This window comes from Oncorhynchus mykiss, chromosome 9, assembly GCF_057628025.1.
Source record: "Oncorhynchus mykiss isolate SJ-2025 chromosome 9, ASM5762802v1, whole genome shotgun sequence".
Classification (NCBI taxonomy): domain Eukaryota; kingdom Metazoa; phylum Chordata; class Actinopteri; order Salmoniformes; family Salmonidae; genus Oncorhynchus; species Oncorhynchus mykiss.
The window spans coordinates 55074142-55089186 of record NC_143030.1 but is presented as its reverse complement, the minus strand read 5'-3'; the positions used below and the strand labels follow the sequence as shown (position 1 = coordinate 55089186).

Sequence of the window (15045 nt, the reverse complement as noted above, 5' to 3'; positions counted from 1 at the left end):
GCACCCCTCCAGCTAGGATGGAGTCCGTCACTCCTCAACAGGCCAGTACTGTATGTCATCATTTTTTCTGTATTATGTTCCCCAAAAAAATTGGTTCAGAGATTCAATAACAGACAATTCTCAAACAGTATCACTTCCCACGTAGGGGTTGTAATTCCTATGTTACTCATGTTGTCATTCCTACTACAGAGTGCTGCGAATGATTAGGGTACCCATGGTGGCTGATAAATTTAAATGTACCACTCTGTCCTAAGATAGGACTACAGCTGTTTATCGAAAGAGGAAAATACTTTCTAATTTATTTGAGTGAATCACGATTTTAAATAGACCATGAATAATGATTCTCCATTGCATGATCTTTTCATTAATCAACCACCAGACCACTATGGGGATTTAATGTGCCATAAAATCTTTAATTTTCTTTAGACAGTGAAAACACAAATACAAATGTACTCATTCACATCTAAACACACTTTAATACCCTTGGCTGTGGTTAGTATTAAGGTGACAGGTCAGCTTTTCATGATCAGTCCAGCAAATTGCACAGGCTGTAGACAGGCAGCATTAAATAGCCTGGTTATCTATATGGGACACATGCTCTGCTCTCTCTCTCCCTCTACCCAGCATCACAAAACAACCGATCTCAACAGCAACCTTCGAGGCTCCAGCAACACAGAGTGCTGCTCACTGCTAACACTGATTGAATGTCCTTACCTGTTTCAGCGCCCATGTTAATGCTGTGATAAAGTTAATGTTTTATGGAATGTCTTTATGGAATCACTCATACATACATTTATGTTATGCTGCTGTTCTGAATGCTGTTGTCAGGGCACCCTTCTGTGTTTCAGTCCTGTTGGAAGTTTAACAGAGTGACGGTCATAAGTCACAGACTTATTGTTAATATCCGGGAATTATTAATATGATTTTAACAGATTTTGTCCGAGGCAAATCACCTCAACTACACAGCATGTGGACATCACTGAAGGAATCCAAGTCCACAATGATCCACACTTCAAAGTCAAAGTAATTTTTAAAATGTTTATTAAACAGTTTTTTTTTTCTCTTACCCAAATAGAATTTGTACAATTGTAATCAAAGTGAGGGGATGTGGTTGTCCCATCCCAGCAATTTCAATGTCTATGAATACCGCAGGTCTATTAGTTGCTGACACTTTCTGTCAATAAATCATTGGTCATACCGTAACTAAACAGAGAGCATTCTCTTAGTGGTATACAGGTGTGCTCCTGTAATCATTAACATTGTCAGCTAACCAAGGGGAAGTCCTTCCTCTGTTTAATTCCCAGGCACTTGACATTTGCCTGTTCATTACCAAATGAGTCATTACCTGATGCAATCACTGATGAGCTCATTGTCCCCATTAGGTTTGAATAGGATGCATGTCAAGTGGTGCTTGTGGGTCTGTCACTTTGCATTAGCAGCTGTTTATCATGTACAGCAAATGAGTGTTTAACCAATCAGAGCTGCCGGACACAATCACCACTCCACTCACAACAAGTCAATATCAGTTACACACCTTATGTGATAGTCAGTATTGAGTAGGTTAGCAATTTGAATTTATGGCCTAGTCAGACCATTACTCTGTTCCAGCTGGCTAATAGGTGTGTTTAGATACGTACTGTTTGGTGTAGCACATAGAATTTTCGACCAAACATAACAATACTTTCTCAATTCCTGAAACGTTCATGTCTAGTTGCAGGGGGTTTGTTTGAATTTAGAAAATGCTCTGTTATTAAATTAAACATTTTGCTCCATGTATTCACCGCCATCTTGTCTATTTCAAATCTTCTCTCATTGATTGAGACAGGTGGATGTCCACCCCAAAGTGCCGCATGTCATGATGACACTCACCTGTCTCAATAAAATTAGAGAATATTTTTTTAATTTGAAAAAGATGGCGGCGTACACATTGTTGGATTGCTTGGTTAGCAAAACATTTAATAATGGAGTGTTTAAAATATTCAAGCAAACCCTCCAACTAGACATTGATAATAAGAAGACATTGGCTGTCTTCCAAGTCCGGAAAATAGGATGTCACCAAGTTAAGGTTGGTCGAAAATTTGGGGGCTCTCCGAGTGGCGCAGACGCCTAAGGCACTGCATCTCAGTGCTAGAGGCGTCACTACAGACCCTGATTCGATTCCAGGCTGTATCACAACCGGCCTTGATTGGGAGGCCAAAAGGGCGGCGCACAATTGGCCCAGCGTCGTCCGGGTTAGGGTTTGACCGGGGTAGGCTGACATTGTAAGTAAAAATGTGTTCTTAACTGACTTGCCTAGTTAAATAAGATAAAATAAAGAAATAAAGTTGGGAGAAAATTATCTGCTACTCCAACAGTACCTAACCTGTAACGGCTAATGGAGCATCGCCTTAGCCCGTTACAATCTGCTAGCTATGAGTAGGTAAGACTCACAATGAGTTTCAATCTGAGATGGTTGGTTCACCTTCGGTGACTCTGGCAAAAATGCTCCATTCTCCAATGGGCTTGTTTGTGGTCAGTGTTAAGATTTTCATTGGCTTTTCCCCAAACATTTTTTTCAGAGAGGATTATCCTCCAGTATGAGAATGCTGGATTGGAATGATTTGTCTCGTTTGAATCAGACCTTTTGGACACAGTTGATCATTTTCCTCAAGCTTGAAGTGCAACATATTGCACTGTTATTAGACACAAAAACATAGCCTTTGGGCTGGATACAAGGATCATGTACAAAACCTCTCTTTCAAAAATGTGAGCAGCCAAAATCAAGCCTTGATTGTAGAGACAGAATTGTGAAGAGGCCGGAATAAAGTGGTACAGTGCCTGTAGTGCTGATGGTGATTCATATGAAAAGCATTGTACTGCATTCACATGACTGCCAAGAATATAAGGTAGCCATATAAATAATAGCTGATTAATCATGTGAAGCATTTTCCATGAAGGCTGTGAAAAAAAAAGGAAAAAAAGAAGAGTTAACAGTTTTCTGCGATTTCTCAGTTCACTATTCTCTCTCTACTCAATATCCCTGTGAACTACTGACAACCCTCCTTGACCCCTTTCAGTACCCACATCTAGGCCAGGCTGCCTCTCTCTCGCTCTCCCCCACGGGCATCTGTCTAAGACATTATTCTATTATGGGCAAATTAAAGAGCTAGGAAGCTCTTCATAATGCTGATGAGAAATGCATGGATATCACTGCATAAGAAAACATGGAGACACTGACACTGAACTGACCTGTGCACAGTAGTATTCTGTTTTTGTCTCAAATATTTCATTTGTATTCTATTAATTCCTGTGTTCAATCTACTGTAAATGTGTCATTGTTAAAATATATAACAATTATAATTATATAGTATAGCTTTCATAGCATGATATCAATGAGCATTAACATACAGTACCAGTCAAAAGTTTGGACACACCTACTCATTCAAGGGTTTTTCTTTATTTTTACTATTTTCTACATATATTTTATATTTGAGATTCTTCAAAGTAGCCACCCTTTGCAATGATGACAGCTTTGCACACTCTTGGCATTCTCTCAACCAGCTTCGTGAGGAATGCTTTTCCAACAGTCTTGAAGGAGTTCCCACATATGCTGAGCACTTGTTGGCTACTTTTCCTTCACTCTGCGGTCCAACTCATCCCAAACCATCTCAATTGGGTGGAGGTCGAGTGATTGTGGAAGCCAGGTTATCTGATGCAATACTCCATCACTCTCCTTCTTGGTCAAATAGACCTTACACAGCCTGGAGGTGTGGTTTGAGTCATTGTCCTAATGAAAAACAAATGATGGTCCTGCTAAGTGCAAACCAGATGGGATGGCGTGTCGCTGCAGAATGCTGTGGTAGCCATGCTGGTTAACTGTGCCTTGAATTCTAAATAAATCCCTCACAGTGTCACCTCACACACCATCACAACTCCTCCTCCATGCTTCATGATGGGAACCACATATGCAGAGATCATCCGTTCACCTACTCTGCGTCTCACAAAGACACAGCTGTTGGAACCAAAAATCTCAAATTTGGACTCATCAGACCAAAGGAAAGATTTCTAACGGTCTAATGTCCATTTATCGTGTTTCTTGGACCAAGCAAGTTTCTTCTTCTTATTGGTGTCCTTTAGTAGTGGTTTCTTTGAAGAAATTCGACCATGAATGCCTGATTTTTGCAGTCTCCTCTGAACAGTTGATGTTGTGTCTGTTACTTGAACTCTGTGAAGCAATCTGAGGTGCAGTTAACTCTAATGAACTCATCCTCTGCAGCAGAGGTAACTCTGGGTCTTCCTTTCCTGTGGCTGTCCTCTTGAGAGCCACTTTCATCATAGCGCTTGATGGTTTTTGCGACTACACTTGAAGATACTTTCAAAGTTCTTGACATTTTCTGCATTGACTGACCTTCATGTCTTAAAGTAACAATGGACTGTCATTTGTCTTTGCTTATTTGAGCTGTTCTTGCCATAATATAATATAATTGGTATTTTATCAAATAGAGCTATCTTCTGTATACCACCCCTACCTTGTCACAACCCAACTGATTGGCTCAAATGCATTAAGAAGGAAAGAAATTCCACAAATTAACTTTTAACAATGCACACCTGTTAATTGAAATTCATTCCAGGACTACCTTGTGAAGCTGGTTGAGAGAATGCCATGAGTGTGCAAAGCTGTCATCAAGGCAAAAGGCAAACTTTGAAGAATCTCAAATGTAAAATATATTTTGATTTGATTAATACTTTTTTGGTTGCTACATGATTCCATATGTGTTATTGCATAGTTGTGATGTCTTTACTATTATTCTACAATGTAGTAATAGTAAAAATAAAGAAAACCCTTGAATGAGTATGTGTGTCCAAACTTTTGACTGGTACTGTATATAACTTGTTCTCTTGCTTATCTTTGAACCGAGGGCCATCTGCAGAGATCCTGCCATTCAATCATTTGGACGTTTTCCAATGCGAAACTAGATTAGAGGCTGGAGTTGATGTAGATTGGTCCAGGGAGCACAGAGCCCCTTATGGGCTATTGAACGGAGGGAAGCAGGGAACACAACAATAGACAACATCTTCACATAAAAAGAAGGCAGCAGGTAGTATTTTATCAAACACTTTGTCTTATGGTCTCGATGAGTGCTTTTTTTGATGTTCCCCCTCCTTATTCTGCCGGGTTTGAGATAGCCGTCTTGCCTCCTAGCTAACTTGCAATCGGATAAAACGTTGCTAACATTAATCTATTTTTAAATTCAAAGGGGAAACAGTTGGCTGTAAAATGTATTAGGATCAGACCTAGAATGAATTTGAATGATATGGTAGGAAAAAAAATGTCCCTTAGGCATTTGCTTATGATATATAATTTAACTTGTATAATAAGAAATGTGAGTCTCATTATGAGCATGTAATTTCTGTCATGAATGAAGATATACCGTATGTAAGTACAGTATCAACATACTAAACCAAACACTACTACAACCACCACCTCCACCATCTTCACTACAGCTCTACTTTAACAGAGCTATTGCAGCTACTCGGATGGTTGGAACTAGCTGATGCTCCCTCAGCACTATGATGGTGTGCTGCAGTAACTACAGTATGAGGCACAAACAATTGCTCAAAATGGTGCTGATCTAAATGACTTGAGTGGTTTACAAATGTCCCCAGTCCAGAGAAACTCTATTAGCTTTCCCATCAACTGTACAGTAATCTTTCTCAGTTTCCCCCTGTAATTATCCAGAACTAATTTCAACTGTATGGCTTGAGGAGTCCATCAGTAGCTTCAAATTAAAGCAGTAAATCAAATCTGTTTTTAAGACAGAAAATTCATATTTTTCCCTTTTCCCTTATGGGTTATATGCGTATCAATGTTTCTCCGATCAATATTCTACTCTAACAGTGACTGACTATTAATGCATGCGGATCACAGTATCTTCATGCTTGTTTTTGTACCTGCAGAATGTCGTCAAAAAGGCAACCCGTTGTGAATAGAGTACATACATTAGTACCACTATGCACTTGTATTGTTGGTGGTCCAAAGTGCAGACAGTGCCACAGCTGCCATACTGTATGTGTCTTACAGCAGGGAAGTTTATTGTGCATTTATCATTTATGTAAATAGCCCCTTCAAGAAATCTATCCAGTGACAGTGACAGCCAGATGGGCAAAACAAAACAAACCTTTTGGTCTTTACATGATTTGAAAGACAAAACGTTCCATGAGTGAATGATGCTAACAGGTTTGTGGTGTTTATCTCTGACAGTAGCCCCCTGCCATGTTGGGACACAGCATGTCTATGTAGGCCTTATTGTAATGGGAAAGCTTGCTGATCAGGAGGCAGGCGGCATATTCCTCCACTGCACAGCAATGGCCATGATGAAAGTGGGAAATGTTGGCTCCACCACACCTGTCTGGCTTCTGACATCACTCCCCTATTATTGCTTTGTAACAGTCATTCAGCTCAGCACCAGTGAATTATGGAGTAAGCTAGGCCAATCAGAGGTGAGATGGTGTAATACTCTATATGAGGCAACCACCAGCAACTTGCGTATGTGCGTGTATGTGCGCGACTGTGCACGTGCGTGTGTGCATGTACAGTATGTGTGTGTTCAGTGAGAGTGAAGGAGAGAGACACAAATGGTCTACTTAATTGCTCTGGCGTGATCCCTCTCAGTCATGGCAATCAGTCTTTCTTAAATGAGGTGTTCAGTTGCAAAGATGAGTTTCTGAGTTTTGACAAGTAATGTATGATGTAATCAAATGTTCACACAAGCACAATGAAAACTTGTCACAATGGATTTATTGAAGTCTTACTAGTGAAGTGAGAGTAATTGTGTTGATTTCATTTTCTTGTCACCCTATGAGTTTTTTCACAGGTGTTAGAGTGTCAGACCTGTCATCTATTTCAGGCACATTTCTTTTTTGATTTCAGAGCCATTCTAAAGTCCAAGACAGGATGATTGACACGTTTACACTCACAACCATTATTTTGTGTCTCTGCCTGTATACACTGCGATGCTGAGATATAACTGTTCTGTCTCACTAGTCACAGTAATGACCTGAGAGGAGCGTTCCTCACATTAATCCCCCACTGGCGTGTTGTTGCTGTTTGCAGATATGGAGACATGGTTCCAGACTCCATAGCGGGCAAGATATTTGGCTCCATCTGCTCCCTCAGTGGCGTGCTGGTGATTGCTCTACCTGTGCCTGTTATAGTCTCCAACTTCGCAAGGATCTACCACCAGAACCAAAGGGCAGATAAGATGAGGGCACAGCAGGTAAGAGAGAGAGAGAGAGGCGTGATGTCATTCTCATCATCTGCATGTCAGTTTGTTGTGAAGGTCGACAGACCCTTTGCTGTAATGTATCCTATGTATGATAGGGTTCTATCCTTACTAGGTGTGCTTGTCAGGCAAATGCCGATTGGAAAGCTACAAGAATTCACACTGTCTTGTGAAATGTCCGTTTTGTATTTATTCCCCAGATATTGCTCACTGGGTTGTATGTGGAGCAAGTGCTGACACAGGCATTTCTATCCAATTCTTTTCCATTCTCCAGAAAGTGCGCCAGGCAAGGATTCGAATGGCTAAAAAAGGGGCCACCAATGCATTCTTGCAGCACAAAGAGGATGGGGGATTGCAGGTAAGCAATACACATGAGCAAATGTTTCCTTATGCTCATATGGAGAATCATAGTTATTTCACTGGGGTATGTTTGGATTTCACATGTACAGCATACAGTATTTCACCTAAAGTATGTTTAAATATATATAGTAGCACACACTCATCAGGGTCTGAGCAAAGTAGGGAAGAGTCCATGGCAAAAGGGTGAATTCCTACTTTAATGCTTTTAGCAGAGGTTCTGGACTGATAAGATAAAGCATTTGGAGTTCAGCTTTGTGACAAAACAAAATGGCACTAAAGCTTTTCTCTTTTCTGGAGATAGTTTTGTTGCCATGGCATCATTAATTGTTCCTTTAACTGTAGCTTATTCTTGGCCAATAATAACTGGATTTACTTCAGAATCAGATAGATTGCTGTTCTCTCTTTCTCTCCCCCCCCCCCTCTCTCTCTCTCAATTCTGGAACACCTCCCCGACACCAACATTTTCTGCTGTAGTTTCACCTACCTAATCTTTACATTACTTTACTGACTTTATTGTCCCCATGGGGAAATGTTGTTGCAGTGTCATGTACACGTTTAAAGAGGTGTTTAATTACAAAACAAATTGACAATACAACTTTCATAACAGTTACAAACCAATAAAAAGAGACTAGCCTGCTGGCCTTATCTGCATAATAATCTCATGTCATTATGATTGCCAATTTGAAAAACATATATATACATTTAAAAGAAAGATGAATTAATCTGCTGTCCCGGAACATCAAGCACATTGTAAGAATCAGTCAGCTTCAGTTTCAATGACATTTAAAATAACCGAATGCCACGTTGACAGTCATTCATATTTAATCCCAAACTTTCCTTTGATTAAATCTATCAGTCAGCACCAATAGTCCTGTGATAATGAAGGATGACTTGCCATCAGCAGGGCACGAGTGGTCACTGAATGGTTTGATGAGCATTAAAATGATGTAAACCATATGCCATGGCCGTCTCAGTCACCAGATCTCAACACAAGTGAATACTTATGGGAGATTCTGGTCTTCGCCTGAGACACCATTTTCCACCACCATCAACAAAACACCAAACTATGGAATTTTTTGTTGAAGAATGGTGTTGCATCCTTTCAATAGATTTCCAGACACTTGTAGAATCTATGCCAAGGTGTATTTAAACTGTTCTGGCTTGTGGTGGCCTAACACCCTATTAAGACACTTTATGTTGGTGTTTCCTTTATTTTGGCAATTACTTGTACTTTTGTATCTCTTGTAAGGTTTTAAGTGACTTTGAATGGGGTATGGTAGTAGGTGCCAGGCACACCGATTTGAGTGTGTCAAGAACTGCAACACTGCTGGGTTTTTCCACACTCAACAGTTTCCCGTGTGTATCAAGAATGGTCCACCACCCAAAGGACATCTGGCCAACTTGACACAACTGTGGGAAGCATTGGAGTCAACATGGGCCAGCATCCCTGTTGAATGCTTTCGACACCTTGTAGAGTCCATGCCCCAGTGAATTGAGGCTGTTTTGGAGCCAAAAAGGGGTGCAACTCAATATTAGGAAGGTGTTGCTAATGTTTTGTACACTCATATATATATATATATATTGTCCGTATCCTATTTTGAAACGCCCTGTCCTATAGGGAATCTAGGCATTAGGTAACTATTCTAATGTTATCATCATTGCACGTAACATGCATAACCTCCTCACAGAGGTTTTACTCCATGTAATCATCAGTGCTTGACTTGGACTGACATTTTTTCATTTTAGCTAATTAGCCACTTTTCAAAGACTTACTACTTTTTTAGCTACTTTTGCAACTACGTAGCATGTTAGCTAAACCTTCCCCTAACCATAATCTTAACCCTTTAATCTAACTCCTAAACTTAACCCTAATCTTAACCCGTAACCCGTAACCCGTAACCCGTAACCCCTCACCCTAACCCCTAGCCTAGCTAACGTTAGCCATCTTGCTAATGTTAGCCAATTAACTAGAATTCGTAACATATAATATACGCTTTGCAAATTTGTAACATACTGTATAGTATGTTTTGCCAATTCATAACATATAATATGAATTGTAATTCGTAACATATCATACATATCATACATCATGGGTAATGGATATCCACAAATTAATACATACCATATGAAACGTAACATATCATACTAAATGGAGAGTCTCAGATTTACGTACAGAATAATACTAAATGCTCTGTGACCAGGTTGACATACAGTACTATGTGCATGGCAGACTAGTGTAGTTAGTAACTGTGTGTTATATCATACTCTCTATGATGCCAAATATGATTGAAGACAGCAATGCAACTGGAAGTATCTCCAGTAACATTCCTTAATAGCCATAGCCAGTGCAGGGAATTAAAGAAGGGCTCCCTCCCAGACATATTTCAGTATACTAATCTTGCTTCACCAAAGGAGGAGAGAGGGATATAAGAAGATGCCCATTCTGCTGATGTAACGAGTAGAGGTGGGAGAGGAGGAGGAGGAGGCACAGATGGGGAAGGATTGAATTCTCATCTTTACTATGCACCAGGTTGATTCCAGAGTAGTCTTTATTTCTTCTCAGCAGCTGAAAGCTACTATAATCCAATATTTACAATCCCAGAGTGAGAGGGTATTTTTTTCAGCACGGATCTATAAACCCATTACTAACAGGACTGCAGAGCTATTTATAAACCTAGAGGGGTTGTTTTTTCTCCCAGGTCTATCACAGCGTTGTATATTTTCCTGGTCCTCTTAGTCTTGCCTGCAGTATAGTCTCTATACCAGAGTCCCCCCCACAAACACCTATAGAACCATCTCCCCAATTTGACACCTCACTGTTTCCCGTAATATGGATCTTTAAAAAAACATTAGCATAAAGAATGCATGGCTTCCAGCCATAACCAAACTTAATCTATGAATTATGATTTGCAATGCTATCTCCCACAGTATTTCTATTTACAGTATGTTCCTCTTTTGATAAATTAGGACAAATATAGCCAATTCTGTCATATATTGCAAAACAAATAACCTAGGATTGAACTCTATCATGAGGACTGCATAATCCTATTCCAAATGACCGTGATTAACATTCATTTTAATCTACTGTATGAGGGATAGCTAGCAGTCTGTTTTCTACTTGATGTGATGTAATGTAATGTAATGCAAAACATTCTCTCAGATTTCCAATAGCTAACATGAAATGTTCAACCACTCATGCAATGTCACCGCAGTGCAGTGTTTTGTGCTGTTGTACATGGCAACATATAGACTGGTGCAGAACAGCAAAACCATGAACTAAAGAACACACTACTCACTTAATCCATCTCCTCTGTTATTCAGTGACCCAATAGAGCACGACTTCCAAAGGGCCAAAGCTAATTGTTTTTGTTTCTACTTAGGGACGATCTTATCGGACATGTCTGTAGTGAATCAAACAGATGTCCCTTAGCCCGCTGACACTGCAGCAGGTCTCCAGACTGGCTTTGTGACTAACATAGCTGTTTCCCTGCTCCCTCCCTCCCTCCCTCCCTCCCTCCCTCCCTCCCTCCCTCCCAGTCTGACACACTCTCTCTCAGTCTAACAGATAAGATCATCTCAATGTAGATGACTTTGACAGGCTGTTCGCCGTCTATTGCAATAATGATAGCGATCAACCACCTTGACCTAGAAATCTCAGCTTCACAGCCATATGTTTAACAAACCACAAAAAAAAAATGCTTTTTAGGAAGCATCAGAGGGGGCACTGGTCCTCTGGGGTTCTGTGTGTCCGGGTGAACATCACTGGAGAGAGAGACCATGAACGGTCACTTACTGTACAATCAGACAGTCAAGGACAGTCACTCAGATGTATTTCCTTAGCCCTGTGGAGGCATACGGTCTACTCAGTAGTACTGTGTATGGTATTATTGTATCAATAAGAACTCATTCTACATTGTTTGTCGGGCAAAATCAAATCTCACATGTGTTTACAATGTTAAGTTTGCTTATCACAGCAATGCATTACCAGCTACTAATTCAACTATTAATGTATTTTCACTTACAATATATTTTCATGTGGTGCCATGTTGGGCTAAGTGATTTGCTCTCTTGCTCTGTCCCTCAGGATGGTGATGGTGACAGCACACCTCTTTGTGTGAAGAACAGGTCCGCCTTTGAGCACCAACATCATCACCTATTGCACTGCTTGGAGAAAACCACAGTGAGTGCTCCTTTTTTGCCTGTTAACTATCTCATGGATCATTTTGTCTGATATAACTTTTTGTTCAAGGTGATCACTCACTTTGATGTACTTTATGCACACTCAGCAGTGTTATACTCATGATGTTTCACACTTTCAGCAGTTATGAGCAGCGATCACAGAATTACAAAAACTTTATTATCCACGCAATGTGGAAATTTGTCTTTGGGCTTCACCACTTAAAAACAGACATTAAACACCATCAGGAGAACATCATCCTGGAGCTATAGCATGCAGAAACCTACAGCGAGTTCAAAGCTGTGAGGCTGATCAGAGGCCTTTTCTTTCTTTCTTTCTTTCTTTACTTAACCAGGAGAATCCCATTGAGACACAGAGTCTCTTTTACAAGGGTGATCTGGCCAAGAAGGCAGCAGTAGTCAATACATTATCAAAATGTACAACAAAGTAACACAATCCAGCCTGCAGGAAACATTTACACTCCTCCTGAACATCTTTGCCCCAGAGTTTTAAACTCACTGAGGGACATGATAGACATTTTTATTTCTTGTATGTTTCGACAGAATCACGAGTTCACCGATGAAGTCACCTACAGCGAGGTGTGTGTGACCGACTCATTGGGCTTCCGCACCAGCCGCAGCACTTCGCTGTCCAGCCAGCAGGGGGCCACCACAACCTGCTGCTCCCGCCGGGCCAAGAGGAGGGCCTTCCGCCTTGCCAACTCCACTGTCTCTGTCAGCCGGGGCAGTGTGCAGGAGCTGGACACGCTGCACGTCACCAAGACTCCTGCTGGTACCCAGTACCCACAGAGGTACTGTACCGCACACACCATCCACCTGTCCACCTGATCCAAGGAGCCCACCCCTCCCTTTCTATCTTTGCCCCACCACTAAATCACCTGTAGAGGCTGTTGATGTTTTAGTATATTTTACTCTGGCTGATTCATTGAAAATAACCTTCTGCTGATCCTGAATTACGAGCTGAGGCAAAGTTGTTCAAGCTCTGTTGCCTCTAACTATTTTGATGCTGTTGATGTTTGTCAAAACAACCTCATTTAATGATAAATGTACCAGAAGCCTAAAACCATGCAAAAAAATATTTTACATTTGTCACTGTAGCATGACTAATGATAGTTTATTGTTTAGAGAAACAGTTGATCATGGTGAGATTGCACTTGCATTTTTATACATAGTTGTTGTAGATGGATGTATCACTTTACAGAGAGTGGAAGAACAAATTACCTGTCTAGAATACACTGATCTACTTACAATGATTACACATAAGTCCACACAAAATTAACAAGTTGGGCTATTAAAATGAATATTGGCGTGCATTGTCTAACTTGATCTATGTGTGTGTGTCTGAGCAGTCGCTCCAGTCTAAATGCCAGGACTGAAAACCTGAAGCTGAACTGTGATGACTACACGGCAGCCATCATCAGTATCCCCACTCCCCCAGCCAACACTCCTGATGAGAGTCTACCTAACTCCCCCGCCATCCCTGGCATCCTACGCAACTCTCGCTCCAGTACCTTCAACACCCAGGAAACTGTCAAGATCTCCTCTTTATAACCCCCTGAAGCACAGGACCTTGACCCATTGCACAAAAGAAGAGGAAGGGGGCCCATCAGAGAAGAACATGGGAAAGAAGGACATTCAAGGATGATACCACACACTCTTTGCAAATGCTTCACTCCAATACCAACGTAATGTCTACTGAATAGAGGTAGGGCTAGCGTGAATCTTTTTCATTTATTCATTCATTTGATTTGAACCATCCATGTGACGTGCTGGGGAAGTTACTGTTACTGGTTGATCTTTTGGTCCAGGGAGTTACGGGGGGGGTGGGGGAGTTAGTAAATTGAGTGAGTATCACAGAGACTCACGGAGACTGTGAGCTGAGCAGGAACAGATGACAGCGTGTGAAACAGGAATCTACATGCCTCTTGGACTCAGAGAACGGACACATATGGATGGTGTGGTTGGTAAGAGTGTTTTTCAACAATAATATACCCACCGTGGCATCGAAGGCCTTTTTACTTTTCAAGATATGCAACGTTAGAACAAGCAGGAAAAACGAATATACAGTACATAATGTGTGTCAAAAAATATTGCAGGGAGAGATTATACAGATGATGAATAATGACAAAATTATATTGATACATAAATACACCTTTAGAGAGAGAAATATTAGTTCTGCATTCTGCAATAGATTTCTTCACACAAACTCGGATGAAAATAAAGGAGTGATTGTTAGATGGTAGTGCATATGTAACATATTTTGTATCACATGCATCTTCAAACCTTACCAAAAAATGTCAGTGTAATGACAAGCTTACTACAGCTATGCATGTTCCTGTACAATAGATGGTGGAGAATAGAACTGCTGATATTAGTGGTGTCAGATATGACGAGCTCATAGGTTTTTTGCATGGTACCTTATTCTTTCCCGCAGAACAGTTAGTTGTATTTCTTTCTCCTGACAACATTGTGAAGTAATAATGATGTCACGTGCTGCACCAGAAGTGTACATTAGGTTAAAAAAAATAAATAAAATGAAATAAAAATATTGAGGCATGTTCCTCGCCAGAATGCGAAGTGGGTGCGTATGATTGTGTGGTCTGTGTGTGGTAGGTTGGGAGGACTTGTGTTTATTGATCACAAATATGCATGGATACCGTTGTAGGTATTTTACCTGTTTCTTTTGGGAAATAAAATGTAGAGGAGGGATTCAACAGCATCCATTGTCAATGAGAAAGAAATTCGTGAGAAGAGGTTACCAGTAAGAAAAGTTCACAGTTACCTTTCGTTGACTTCTCTTATTGTAATATTGTGTTACAGGGTTAAGTGTATGCAAGCCCGTTGATGGCTGTGTAATTGACAAACAACGTTTTTTGTTAAACATGCTAACATATCGGTGCTGCTACTGTACTTCATTGGACTTTACTGTTGTCATGGCTCCAGTTCTGTTTATGAGATCTGGTGTTTGCAATAACCGTTGTAATTATTTTACCGCAAACTTTGGCAAATCCTACTTTTTTTCTCGGATGATTATTATTTGCATAATATTGCAATGAAAGACTTCTCTGTAACTGTGCACTACAGCTGTTCTAAAGTTACTTTAGTATTTATTCATATAATGCAGATAGGAGTAGAATGAGCACTATGTCGACCTCACACATACTTGCTGACATTCATTTCCAAACATATATAGCGATATGATTCACATTATTTACACAATGTCGTT

General features: G+C 40.4%; 1 protein-coding gene across 1 annotated transcript in view; it reads left to right on the top strand.

Annotated features, from left to right (window-relative positions):
• LOC110532302 (potassium voltage-gated channel subfamily D member 1) overlaps positions 1-14391 on the top strand; it is a 63387-nt gene extending 48996 nt beyond the window's left edge. Inside the window, exons 3-7 of the mRNA XM_021616066.3 lie at positions 7094-7256; positions 7537-7620; positions 11707-11802; positions 12363-12610; positions 13169-14391. Coding sequence (XP_021471741.1) covers positions 7094-7256; positions 7537-7620; positions 11707-11802; positions 12363-12610; positions 13169-13370 — 793 coding nt within the window. The 3' untranslated portion in view covers positions 13371-14391. The remainder of the gene's footprint in view (positions 1-7093; positions 7257-7536; positions 7621-11706; positions 11803-12362; positions 12611-13168) is intronic.
• The last annotated feature ends 654 nt before the right edge of the window (positions 14392-15045 follow it).